The 13,633-nt window shown below is 48.7% G+C and overlaps 2 protein-coding genes across 10 annotated transcripts in view; both read right to left on the bottom strand.

The window, feature by feature from the left end:
• The window catches only part of ILF3 (interleukin enhancer binding factor 3), a 30,294-nt gene extending 24,258 nt beyond the window's left edge, over nucleotides 1-6,036 (bottom strand). For 4 of the 6 annotated variants that reach the window (XM_043911505.1, XM_043911507.1, XM_043911510.1 and 1 more), the window contains exon 1: nucleotides 5,852-6,033. The gene's annotated coding sequence lies outside the window, so the exon portion shown is untranslated. Of the gene's footprint in view, nucleotides 1-5,851 lie in introns of all 6 variants that reach the window. The other 2 variants (XM_043911509.1, XM_043911506.1) reach the window with 2 other exon arrangements.
• A 5,736-nt stretch (nucleotides 6,037-11,772) lies between these two features.
• SLC44A2 (solute carrier family 44 member 2) overlaps nucleotides 11,773-13,633 on the bottom strand; it is a 31,779-nt gene continuing 29,918 nt past the window's right edge. For 2 of the 4 annotated variants that reach the window (XM_043911502.1, XM_043911501.1), the window contains exon 22: nucleotides 11,773-13,362. In XM_043911502.1, the coding sequence (XP_043767437.1) occupies nucleotides 13,241-13,362 (122 nt within the window). In that variant the 3' untranslated portion in view covers nucleotides 11,773-13,240. The remainder of the gene's footprint in view (nucleotides 13,363-13,633) is intronic. The other 2 variants (XM_043911504.1, XM_043911503.1) reach the window with 1 other exon arrangement.

Below are 13,633 nucleotides of genomic sequence, written 5' to 3'. Positions count from 1 at the left end.
GACCTAATTAGGTTTTGAAAGACACAGGACCCAACTCAACTGCTGGTTCCCGGACCTCTGGAGATATAATCCTACACTGGAAGTGAAATAATATACACATGCAACTTTTCAGTGACTCCTTAAAAAACTATTACAGGGACATACGGAAAATAACTTATTGAACAAAGCAACCCGGCCAGAAGAGGCCAATCTAAAATCTGATTACAGATGCCACTCTGAGAATTTTTAAATTCAAGACAAACCCTGAATCCAGTGCGATGGTTCCAGCTCTGTCTGCAACGTGTTTTTGCTGGTCCACAGGGAGGTATAATGGAGTAGGAAATAACAATCCACTCCAGGATTCTTGCCTGGAAAATTCCATGGACAGAGAAGCCTAGCAGGCAGGCTACAGTCCATGGGGTCGCAGAGTTGGCCATGACTGAGCACAGCGCAGGAGGGAGGTATGAAATTAGGAGTAAATATTTTTCTCAAACATTTTCTCTCTTTGGCAGTGTAACATGGCATTCAGGATCTTAGTTCCCCAACCAGGGACTGAACCCATGCCCCTTGCAATGGACTGGGAGTCTTAACCACTAGACTGGCAAAGAAATCTCACAAACATTTTCCATTTAAAGGCATGTCCTTTAATCTTATTTTCTTTCTATATGTTCAGTGTTAAAACATCCCTTTTGCTTATAAAATGGTGGTGATGGCAATGCGTAACTGATTAAAAAAGGTTTTAACTGGCAGATGCAGGTTGTTTCCCAAAATGTTTCTGGAACTCTTAACTGGTCTGTAAGACCTAGGCCTCCAGGCCCAGTGACACTGTGGAACACCCGAAGGTCTTAAAAACACAAGCCCAGGTTTGTGCCCACTTGGGTTTTCCAATCTGGCCACTGTGGAATCTTCAACAAATCCCTTTATCTTTTCAGAATTGGGTCAAAAATGAGATTGAAACACCACCTACACCTCCCATTCTCAAACAACAGGATTACAGGAGGCAAGGTGGGAAAATGCCCTACCAGTTGTTGTCAATTCCGTCAGTTGCTTAGTCAATTCTGACTCTGCCACCCCATGGACTGTAGCGGGTATCCATTTCCTCCTCCAGGGGACCTTTCCAACCCAGTGATCTAACTCTTCTCTCCTGCATTGACAGGTGGACTCTTTACCACCAGTGCCACCTGGGAAGCCCTTCAGCTCTAAAACTACAAATGCAAGATGCTGAAGGAGTTATTTCAGCTACTCTTGGATGAACCAATAGAAATATTTTTTAAAATCTGCCTATGAGAAGACATAATGTCACAGCAAAAAGGTTTAACAGGATTCTAAGTGGGGATTATCAAACTTTCTTTGCAACATGCCCTTCAGGCAGCAAAGTCAGTCATGTTAGAAATCTGAGGGGGAAAACAGAGACAACTTTCCCACGTGTCCCCATGGGGAAAGTCTCAGATTTTTTAAAACTAGTTTCTAATAGAGGAAAAATAAAAAAATAACTGCGTCTCAAAGGATGTTAAATATCAACATAACATGCAGAGTGTGAATTATTTTAATGGGTAAGGGTTTCTTTTTTAAAATATTTTATTTGGCTGCCCCAGGGTCTTAGCTGTGGCATGTGAGAGCTAGTTCTCTGAACAGGGATCGAATCTGTGCCCCCTGCAGTGGAAGCACAGTCCCAGCCACTGGACCATCAAGGAAGTCCCAAGAGTTTCTTTTTTAAACAAAACTTTTCATTTTGTAGCTTCTTATGCAGCTCTAAGAACAGAACCATCTCCCATGTTCTCCACTCAGTTTCCCCCGATGGCAGCATCTTGCCAGAGCTGGAGCACTATCACAATCGTAACACTGATGCTGACATAAGTCACAGACTGCCGCTGTCACGAGGACCACTCCTGTTGACCATGTTTAGTCACGCTCACTGTGTAACAGTGAACACACTGTGTATGGCCAACCGCCCCCCACCCATGCTTAACCCCTAGCAACCACTAATCCACTGAAGGTTTCTGTAATCTTGGCATTCCAAAAATGTTATATAAATGGAATTGTAGAGCTTACGGCCTTTTAGGATGGACTTATCTCATGCAATGACTGCCTCAAGATTCATCCAAGTTGTGTGTGTACTGACAGCTTGTTCTTTTTTACTGCCACATAGTATTCCATGATAAGGAACCATTCACCCACAAAAGGGCAACTGGGTGGGTTCCAATTCTTGGTTATTATAAACATTAAGTGCCACTATAAGCCATGGAGCCAGGCTGGCCATTTCCGTTATTAGGGAAATTTAAAGTTTCTTTTGGAATTATGAATACATAGTAACGATTATTAACCTGCAAAAACTCTACATGTATCATGGAAAAGCAAGCCCAACTTGCAACATTCATCTTTTAGACATACACATACCTCATGTACACTCTGATAAGAGGAAGAAATCAGTTCAAAAGAAAGCAGCAAAAAAGCCAAGTGGCCTGGAATATTATTCCAATAAGACCTTATCCTTGAGCATGAACTACAATCCTAATGGAAATAATATGAATGGCTGTTTTCAAGGAAAATTACCCTGACCCTCAAACTGCCAATAACACCATTTCTCATGAATCATCTAAGATTACTAAAAAAAAAAAAAAATCTGGAGCAAATTTACACACTCAACTAAGGGACACACATTCAACTTTGTAACTAAATGATCCTTTGTGATCATATACAGACAAAAAAAGTCATTGGTCAGTAAACTCATTTCCCCATTAAAACTAGTAGCTACATTTTCAATTTCTTCACTACAGACATTCAGTGAGGTAAGAAAAAAAATTAAATTTCAACTAGACACTATTTCACAAAACATCTGAAAACAGCTAATGAAAAGTCTGGCTGAATTTCCCATTGTAATTTGTAACAGGATCACCTATCAAGTGATGTCTAGGAAAAATCTCACAGGGATTTAGCAGAACATAAGGTGGCAAGAACCAACTCATTTTAAAAAGTCAGCACACTCACAAGGCTCCACAACAAACACATGCCACCCTGCATTCACTATTATTTCTGTGGTGCTAGCACTATGGAGGCAGCACCAAACTGCCCTAAGTGACAAAGAGGGGAGCTGCTTGTTTCAGCCAAAAACTGTCAAATGCTGGGCAAGACACTAAAGCCAGCCTTGTCTCTTTTAGGACCCTGAGCCCATTTCACTAACCAACAGTGTGTAGACTCCTGTAGAGTCACTTGTTATTTAGTTGCTAAGTCCTGACTCTTTGTACCCCATAGACTGTAACCCGCCATGCTCCTCTATTCATGGGATTCTCCAGGCAAGAATACCAGAGTGGGCTGCCATTTCCTCCTTCAGAGGATCTTTCCCACCCAGGGATCCGACCCGCGTCTCCTGCACTGCAGGTGGATTCTTACTGCTGAGACATCAGTAAAACTCCGTCATATCACCAACTGTCTTTAATTCTAAATCCTTCTGTTGGAAGCAGAAATCAAATCTTTCTTGCCCAGGTCTTTGCTAAAATAAAAAGATGCCAATATACAAAGCTTAGAAAATCTAATTCTTCAGAAGATTCAATGAAAGCAATATTCAAATAAAATTATCACCGTTTTGTGGGCCACATCTGCTAATACTAGATAGGTGACATTTTACACATCTTTCAGAACTGCACACAGTTAAAAGCAACTTGATGACAAAATGTAGCACGTGGGCAAGTCCAAGGACATAAAAACCCAAGTTTCTGGGGGAAAAGAATCATTCTTCTAAGATGTAAAAGGTGAAATCTGGAGGAACTGGGGAGAAAGATGAGAAAAGTTAAGAAGGAGCTGCCTCTGCCCAAAGAAAACTTCTAAAGTCTTTCTCAAAAGCAAGAACATTTCCAACTCTCACATCCTGCTAAAGCCCAAAGACAGACAAGATGCCGCCTATATTTACTCAAAGAGAAGAGGCTTATGTGACTTGGAGACGGCTCTTTCTTCATCAGTGACTCACCCCACTTGTCCCTACCTGGTGAACTTACCCAGGGGAGCATGACACCATATTTGTGACATCAAAATATTAATATTACCAGCCACTCTTGCCAATGTTAGTTTTTTTAATAAGAAAAATTTAAGAAAAACAAAAGACAGTCTTAGATTTCTCACTCCCAATAATATGGGCATCTCCTCAAGTACCCTGGAAGAAGATAAAGGAATTTTCCCCTACAGGCACTAGACAAGTCCAATCAGGAAAAGGAAACAAAAACTGCAAAGGGTTAGGTACCACTCCACTCCAGAGAGAGGGCGATTCCCAGGCTGGCCCAAGTTCCAGCAGGGTAGGGAGCCTCTGATAAATCAGTGTTCAGTGTTGGCAAGGCCACCTCTGGCAGTAATTGCCAGCCTCCAATCAACTCAGACAGCGCTAAGGTCTGCAGAGATTCTATTCACAAAGCCAGGGACCAAGAGCTGTCCACATGGCCAAGAAACAACTCAGGACTACTGTCTGAACAGAAGCACTTGCCCGTGCCCTGGGGCTTTTCCACCGCTATTCCAGCTGTGAATGAGCTGCTGGTTCCCACAGTTCATTCACAGTCTGAGCGGCTGCTGTAGCCACATCCCACGAGACCACACACAAAGCGTAGTGGCAGCTGCTGGGAGCAACCTGAGGAGATTCCCAACCACAGATACTTGAGGGAAAGAGTAAGTCCTAAATTTTGAGAACCAACTTAGGTAGCACCTTGTGTTCTCCCACGGATTCCAAATATGCCACCAAACCACTCATTTTAGAGATCACAATCCTAAGCAATAACAAAAGAGTCAGAATCCCTGGAATACCTGAGTCCATTAAAAGTTAATTGATGCTTCCTTGCTGATCAATCAAGTCCCCTAGGCAGAATCCCAAGCAACTTTCAAGCAGTTCTGGAAATGTTAAGAGATGGCTTACTCTTTTAGACAATAACTGGGGGAGAGCATGCAGATGACTGCACACCCCGAATAATCCCCCCCAAGTGCAGTATTACAGGACAGAAACTCAAGAGCAACCCCAGGAGTCTGTCCCTCAACTACTTCAGAAAGTAAGACAGAAACGGGCTTCAAGCTCTCATGCTTCGGTCCCAATTTTACAGATCACAGGACACTCAAATTTCGCACCAGATCAGTTTTGGGAGAGAATGCACGTCCTAAACAGTCTGGGAAAAAAAAGGCCAACATCAACGAATCGCCTGGAGAGAGAAAGCGTAAATCCTCCGCTAGATTTGGTTCCTAATCTAGGGGAGGGCTGGCTAGCCAGAGATTTGAGGACCCCAAGCAGCTTTCCCTGCAATCCACCTAAGTATGGGGTTCCAGGGAAGGGGTTTGCCTCTCTGCCCCACGTAAGGACAAAGGAGGACATGTTTCCCGCCTCGGGAACCTGGGACCCTCCTGGAACTCGGGGCGGGACTGGGACAAAGAGAAGGAGAGGTGGAAGGGGGGTCGTCCCTGCATCGCGGGTCAGGATGCTCCGGGCCGGAGGGGGTGTGTGCTCCAGGCACGTGCGCGCGTGCGCCGCAACAGACAAAGCCCGGCCCGGGGGAGGCGGCGGCCGGGGGCCCGGTGCGCGCGCACCCCCCGCGAGAGGCGCCGCCGACGGCCGAGGGGCCGCGAGGGGGGGCGGATGCGCGCGCACCGGGCCCTCGCCGCCGCCGCCGCCATTTTGTTTCCTCGGCACAATGGGGGAGAGTAACGGCCGAACGCGGGAGCGAGGCTGACAAGGGAGGAATGAGCCAGGCGCCGGGACGAAAGGACCCGGCGGAGGCGGGGAGTGCGGGGCGCCTCAGGCCATGCCACGGCTACTCCTTAGCGGAGCCCGCGCTGAGTGAGAGGACTGACGGGGGGTAGGAGGAGAGGCGGGAGCGGGCCCGGCCGCCGCCACATTGACGCTTACCTCGTCCGCGTCCCGTTCTCCGACCGCGGCCGCCGCCCTCCTGCCAGAGCCCACCGGGGTCTCCCCCCAAAAGCCACGCGGTGCGCACCGGGCTGCTGAGTCCAACTGCAATGGCGAGAAGAGGAGGAGGAGGAGCCGGGGCCGGGGGCGAGCGGGCGGGCGCGCGCCGGGGAGGTGCGGGAGCACGTGACCGGCCGGAGCCCCGCCCCTTCGCCGCTGCGTTGCCGCTCGACGCAGGCCCAGCCGGAAAGGGAAGGAGGGACAAAGAGAGATATGGAGGCGGGCCCTAGTCACGTGTCAGAAACGTAGCTGTTACGTGCAGCCGGAACGGTTCCCCGCCCCTTTCCACGCCTCTGCTTGATCATGTGACAGTGGCAAATTCTGAGTTCTCCTTGGCCACGTGACAAGAACTTTTGGTCCTTTCCCTTGTCTTATTGGTAGACCTGAGTCATGTGACAATATCGGCGCTCTTTTTTCAATGGCGGTTTTTGATAAGCCATTACCAGGTGATGCAGGTTGAGGGGCGGAGCCTCCTGCCGCTGCTAGTTTACGCGCCTGCGCGGACGCCATCTTACACTCGAAGTACGTTGGCGGAAACGACCCTTAGAGGCAGGCGCGTCAGCATCCTCGTAGTGGGTGAGTCTCGGTAGCAGTTTCATGGTTTCCAACCGAGGCGTTCCGGCGAAACTTTCTCCACACTGTCCGCATCTTCACGAGAGGCCGAGCAGACTCGAGGTGCGTGTGCGAGCAACGGCCGGCCCGAGCTCCTCGTTGCTGTCCCTAGACTGGTCCCAGCGAACACCTCGGGTCTTTGGTGTTAAAACTTTATCCTATGTAGCGCCCAGCCGGATTGTCGAGCCTCCGAAGAGCAAAGCCGAGTCGGTCGGGATCTTCCAGTCCCCTGTTCGCAGATGGACAAACTGACGCCCTGTCCAGAAAAAGACCGGACTGGAGGCTTCCCGGTCTTTAGTGGGAGAGCAGGGGCTGCAACGGTTGCTCGGCCAACCACATCTTGGGCCTCATAAGTAAAGTTATCCGGGACCCAGCGCCTTTTCTTTACAAGCCTGGTGTCGTTGACTTCTCCCGAGCGCTTTGTGAGATCCCTGTTGTACAATGTACCTAAGCTAAACCCCGCTTCCCTTCAGTGTCGGGGTCAATCTAGCGCTCAACAGGCGTAGTTAATTGAGGTTGATTTGTGCGAGGCCCTGCTTCAGACACTGCTGATATTTGGAACAAGGAGTGGTTCAAAAAATTTCCTGGAGAAGGCGAGAAGTTTAAGACTTAATGCCCTAATTTTGGATCGTCCTTACAAAAACGTAAGGATGGAGCAGCTAGTTTATTCAGAAGGCAAGATCCAGGGTAGCCCGAAGTTCGAGTCTCCGGGTGTGACCAAGAATAGTACACGTCCCTGGACCTTCGTATGGTTATCTTCAAAATGGTGATGATTTTTCTTAGAAGCACCTGGTACAATTATTTGCGCAGAACAAATGCCCCAAAATGATAGTTATTGTTAAAAATGTAAGGTGTAAAAATATGATTACAGAATGAATGCATGCTGTACCCATTACTTTTCATTGTTATTTACACTTAGGTCTTAAACCAATTCACATGATACAAAATGTCAAATGTGCAAAAGAATGTAAGAAAACGGAGTCGTTTACCTCTTCCTGACACACTCCTTGGCAACCACTAAAGTTTATTGGTGTATTTAACAGAGATGTTTTATTTATTTTTATTAGCGTTTTTCACATAAACGATAGGCATTCAGCATTTTGCCTTCCCCACCTCACCCCAACTTGGAGATCTTTTTTAAATAAAGCTTAAGGTTGAAGAAAGCTTTGGTTAAATTAATGGGGCATGTGTTCATACATAATTAGCTAAAATAAGCTTAGATTGTTCCTGAGCACCATAACAATAGAGCTGTTAACTTGGCTTTAGCCAGAAGTTAGAGATCAGCTATGCGTCTGTATGACACTTGAGGGAAGATGCAGAGAAGTAGGGCAACTTGACCAAGCTAACAGCGCTACCAAGTGGCAGAACGAGGAAGAGTTCTAGTTTTCTGACTCTCAAGTCCTTAGACCTCTCTTGGAAGGATCCCTAGGTTACATTTTCTTTTTTGGCCAAGTCACTCAGCTTGCAGGGTTTTAGTTCCCTCACTAGGGATCGAACCCGGACCCCCATCAATGAAAACACTGAATCCTAACTACTCATGCGAGGCAGGGTATTCCCAAGATTACATTTCTGAAAAACTGGCTTTTGAGTATCTCATTCTTCTAAAGCAGCCCCTATTAAATCTCTTTGATATAGGGGCAGATCAGATCATGACTAGGCTTCCCTGCTGGCTCAGTGGTGAATAATCCACCTGTCAGTGCAGGAGACTTAGATTCGGTACCTGGGTGGGGAAGATCTGGAGAAGGAAAATGGCAACCCACTCCAGTATTCTTGCCTGGGAAATCCCGTGGACAGAGGAGTCAGACACAACTTAGAGACTAAGCAGCGGCAGTTGCTTTACAGTGTTGTGTTACTTTCTGCTGTACAGTAGGGTGATATGTGCATACATATGTATTGTTCAGTCGCTTGGTCGTGTCCGACTCTTTGCAACCCCATCAACTGCATCACACCAGGCTTCCCTGTCCTTCACTGTCTCCCAGAGCTTGCTCAAACTCATGCCCATCGAGTCGGTGATGCCATCCAACCATCTCATCCTCTGTCGTCCTTTTCTCCCGCCTTCAATCTTTCCCAGCGTTAGGGTCTTTTCCAATGAGTCAGTTCTTCGCATCAGGTGGTCAAAGTATTGGAACTTCAGCGTCAATACCTCCAATGAATCTTCAGGGTTGGTTTCCTTTAGCATTGACTGGTTTGATCTCCTTGCATTCCAAGTGGCTTTCAAGAATCTCTGTAACCACAGTTTGAGAGCATCAGTTCTTGAGCACTCAACCTTTATGGTCCAACTCTCAGGTACACGACTACTGGAAAAACCATAGCTTTGACTATATAGACCTTGTCGGCAAAGTGATGTCTCTGCTTTTTAATAGGATATCTGGGTTTGTCATAGCTTTTCTTCCAGGGAGCAAGCATCTTTTAATTTCATGGCTAAAGTCACCATCTGCAGTGATTTTGGAGCCCAAGAAAATAAAGTTTGTACCTGTTTCCATTTTTTCCCACCATTTGCCATCAAGTAATGGGACCAGACGCCATGATCTTAGTTTTTTGAATGTTGAGTGTTTTTTTTTTTTTTTTTGAATGTTGAGTTTTAAGCCAGCTGTTTCACTCTCCTCTTTCACCTTCATCAAGAGGCTCTTTAGTTCCTCTTGATTTCTGCCACTAGGGTAGTGTTATCTGTGTATCTGAGGTTATGTACGTATATAAGTGTATATATATATCTTGTTTAGATTTCCTTCCCATTTAAGTCACCACAGAGCATAGAGCAGAGTTCCCTGTGCTAAACAGGGATCATCAAAAAAGCACGAGAGTGCCAGAAAAACATCTACTGCTTTATTGACTACGCCAAAGCCTTTGGCTATGTGGGTCACAACAAACTGGAAAATTCTTCAAGAGATGGAAATACCAGACCACCTGACCTGCCTCCTGAGGAATCTGTATGCAGGTCAAGAACCAACAGTTAGAACCAGACATGGAACAACAGACTGGTTCCAAATTGGAAAAGGAGTATGTCAAGGCTGTATATTGTCACCCTGCTTATTTAACTTGTACGGACAGTACATCATGCAAAATGCAGTGCTGGATGAATCACAAGCTGGAATCAAGATTGCTAGGAAAAATATCAATAACCTCATAAGCAGATGACACCACCCTTATGGCAGAAAGTGAAGAAGAACTAAAAAGCCTCTTGATGAAAGTGAAAGGGGAGAGTGAAAAAGTTGGCTTTAAACTCAGCATTCGGAAAACTAAGATCATGGCATCCGGTCCTATCACTTCATGGCACATAGATAGGGAAAAAATGTAAACAGTGACAGACTTTATTTCTCTGGGCTCCAGAATCACTGCAGATGGTGACTGCAACCATGAAATTAAAAGATGCTTGCTCCTTGAAAGAAAAGCTATGACCAACCTAGACAGCATATTAAAAAGCAGAGACATCACTTTGCCAACAAAGGTCTGTATAGTCAAAGCTATGGTTTTTCCAGTAGTCATGTATGGATGTGAGAGTTGGACCATACAGAAAGCTGAGTGCCAAAGAATTGATGCTTTTGAACTGTGGTGTTGGAGAAGACTCTTGAGAGTCCCTTGGACTGCAAGATCAAACCAGTCAATCCTAAAGGAAATAAATCCTGAATATTCATTGGAAGGACTGAAACTGAAGCTCCAATACTTTGACCACCTGATGCAAAGAACTGACTCATTGTAAAAGACCCTGATGCTGGGAAAGATTGAAGGCAGGAGAAAGGGACGACAGAGGATGAGATGGTTGGATGGCATCACCGACTCGATGGGCATGAGTTTGAGCAAGCTCTGGGAGTTGGTGATGGACAAGGAAGCCCGGTGTGTAGCAGACCTTGGGGTCGCAGAGTCGAACACGACAGAGGGACTGGACTGAACTAAACTGAATAAAGTGTAACACTGTCAGTCCCAATCTCCCAATTCATCCTAGCCCACTTCCCTCCTTGGTATCCACAAGTTTGCTAAGACAGCTTTCAGTGAGCAGGGAAACTTCCTGGAGGCGACCCCCGAGCTGAAAGCAGGAGGATAAGGAGCTAGCTGTGAAAAGAGCCAGGTGGTGTGTGTTTCTGGCATAAGCCCTGGGGCCAGGGCGGCTGGATGAGGGCAGCCTGAGCGCATTAAGGGGGCAGATGCGGCAGGGCCCTGTGGGTTGCTTTGGCTTTCACTCAGTAAAAGCGTGGAGGGTTCTTGAGCAGAGAAAGGGTGTGAACTCAGATGTGTGCAGGCGCCCTTCTGGGCCTGTGGGGGAAACTGAAGGAATGGGGGCAGATGAGTTGATAATGAGGGCTGGGAACTGAAAATATGGAGAGATGTAAGGTGGTTTGGGCTTTCCAGGTGGCACTAGTGGTAAGGAACCTGCCTGCCAATGCAGGAGACATAAGACTCAGGTTCAATCCCTGGGTTGGGAAGATCCCCTGGAGAAGGGCATGACAATCCACTCCAGTATTCTTGCTTGGAGAATTCCATGGACTGAGGAATCTGGCAGGCATGGGGTCTCAAAGAATCAAACATGACTGAAGCAAGTTAACACACAAGCAGGTTTAGGAGCTATTTTGGAGGCGGGGTTAACGAGATGGCGGTAAGAAAGGAATAAACCCAAAAGATTGAAGTGAACAAGCAAACCTAGAGAGTGTCTGTACAGGATAGAAGCTGAGGGCTTTGAGGCAATGAGACAAACTTCTCAGCCCCTTTCCTGCTGGGCAACCTTCAGAGACGTTGCCCAACTTCCCTGCCTTAATGAGTGGGGACTATGTGTGCAGATAAGGAGTACTCCAAAAATGGTAGCTATTTACAAAAAAGGCAGCGCTGGGGTGAGAAAATTAGCAAGGTGGAGCAGTTGGCCCAGAGGTGACAGTAACAGCTGGCACCAGGGGGCAGCAGCAAGCAGGGTGGGGCGGCTTGGCAGGTCTGAAGCCACTTAAACTAGATGGTGGTGCCCAAGTGCTGGGCCCAGGACAAAGCCTGCCTGGGGGCACGTGTCCGGGCAGTGTGCCGAGGAGTTAGGCAGGTCACTGCCGCCTTCTGGAGTCTGGGGATCAGAGCCTAGTAAGGGGTATTTGTTCAGGAGAAACCTGAACGGCCACATGGTAGAATTCAGTCAGAGGCCAGCAGACAGCGGGCTTCCTGCCCTCCCTCCTTCCCCCTGGAGAGTTGCCCCAGCTCAGGATCTCAGGGCGGCTGAAGCTGGGGTTTCCCCCCACCAGCCTCCCACTCTCCCCCACAAACACTCCAGGCCCAGGCGCTGTACAATAGGCACTTTATTAGTGGTTGGAATGCAGTTACACATAGGGGTGTGCGGACAGAATGGGGGAAGGGGGCAGGCAGGCACAGGAGACAGAAACCCCAGGCTGGGGTTTCTCCAGATCCCGGATCGGGGGGCCTTGAGATATGGCAAAGGGAGACCGGGCACACCAGTTCCCCTGAATTCAACACATTTGGCAAAAGGATCCTCAAAGCGAGGAGACTGGGGGTGGGGGGTGCCCATTTGCCCAAGGCATCTACCCCCCATCCCCCCTTTCTTCGAAATCATCCCTTGAGTGGATTCAGTTTCTTTTCTCTCTTACAAAGAGAGGTGTGTCAATAAGTGGCAGAGAAAAGGGGAAATTCAGCCCGACTCAGCCAGCCAGCCGGTTTCCATTAAGCCGCTATTACCAACCTCCTCCCTGCTCCCCACCAGCCCACCCCCAGCCTCCCTGCCCCCACAACCTACCTCCCTCTTCTCCACCCCATCAACACCCCAGCTACTGCCTCCCTGGCCAGGAGACACCCCTACTTGGGGACACATAGCAACACCTGAGGAGGGGACATCAGAAAGCATTCTTTAGCGGCCCCATCTCAGCCGTGAAGACAGAGAAAAAGCTAACAGACCCTTTAATGCATGTCCAGGTTTAAAAAAAAAAAAAGTGCCTGCAGTGGCCAGTAGCCAGTTGTTCAACCTGGAGAAAGGGTTCTGGCATCCTGGCCAGAGCAGACGCAGGTTACAGTGGCCTTGTTGCAGCCACCGCTGTTGCAGACACAAATACTGTCCTGTCATAAGAGGGGGACAGGAACCGCAAGGCAGCCCACAGAGGCCCCTCACATGTCGGATACTAAGAAGCCCCACCTGGCCTCTCATCCCGGCTGGTGGGGTGCAAAGTAGTGAGGGGGGAGGTGCCGAGAAAACTCCCGACTGGCCCTTGGCATAGGGAGGCGATGCCCCAAATCCTGCAGGTTCCCTGGTGGTAACTGGATGATGGGTGGGGCAGGAAGGGGGCGGCAGTGACAGGACTTCAGGTCAGCCCGATGGGCTGGGGGTTCTGACCCAGCTGCCCAGCACCCATCACGAAACTTCCAGGGAGGGTGGGGGCGGGGACTCTAGGCCTCCTCCTGCCTCTTGTTCGTCTTGTTCAAGATCTTCTTGAGGGTGAGAGACATGAAGTAAGGCCTCTCAGGCGTCCCGTCATTCCTCTCCAGGTCCTCCACTGCGGAGAGAGGCCCCAGGGCAGGCGGCATGAGGGGAGCCCCCGGGCGGGGCCCCGGGGGATTGGGTGGGTGGGCCACAGAGAAGCCTCAGAGGGTTAAGAAGCAAGAGGTGCTGGGACTGGAGGGAGGGGGACTGGAGCGGGGTGGGAACAGGGCGGGGGACACACACACACACACGCTGATCCCCACTCCCAGGCCCGAAAGCCCCGCATGCACCCGCCCTGATCTACAAGCCAGCCTCCCTCTCTACTCCTCGACTTCCGCCCGCTTCCCCTCCTCCGCACTCCCCTTCAACAGGATGTCTCTCAGCTCGGGCGACATGAAGTAGGGTCGCTCCTGAGAGCCGTCATTTCTTTCCAGGTCCTCACCTGGGCTCCCCCAGGAACCAGCAAGGGGGAAAACGGGGTGGTCAGGCAGGGAGGGGATGAGGGAGGCGGGGGGGTTCAGGGAAGCCAGCAGGCATGGAGGAGAGGAAGAGAAAAGAGAAAACAAAAAACCAAAAAATAGACGGAGAGACCAGAGTTAGTGGCAGCCACAGATGTCCCCCAAAAAGCCAGAAACTCTAAAGCCGAGGGCCTAAGGGACAGTGTCCCAGCTGCAGCCTGACCAAGGGACAAGAGGGTGCAGCAGCTCTGAACG

The sequence above is a fragment of the Cervus elaphus genome, chromosome 9 (genome assembly GCF_910594005.1).
Source record: "Cervus elaphus chromosome 9, mCerEla1.1, whole genome shotgun sequence".
NCBI lineage: Eukaryota > Metazoa > Chordata > Mammalia > Artiodactyla > Cervidae > Cervus > Cervus elaphus.
The sequence above is the reverse complement of the archived record's forward strand: the minus strand, read 5'-3'. Positions and strand labels throughout refer to the sequence as shown.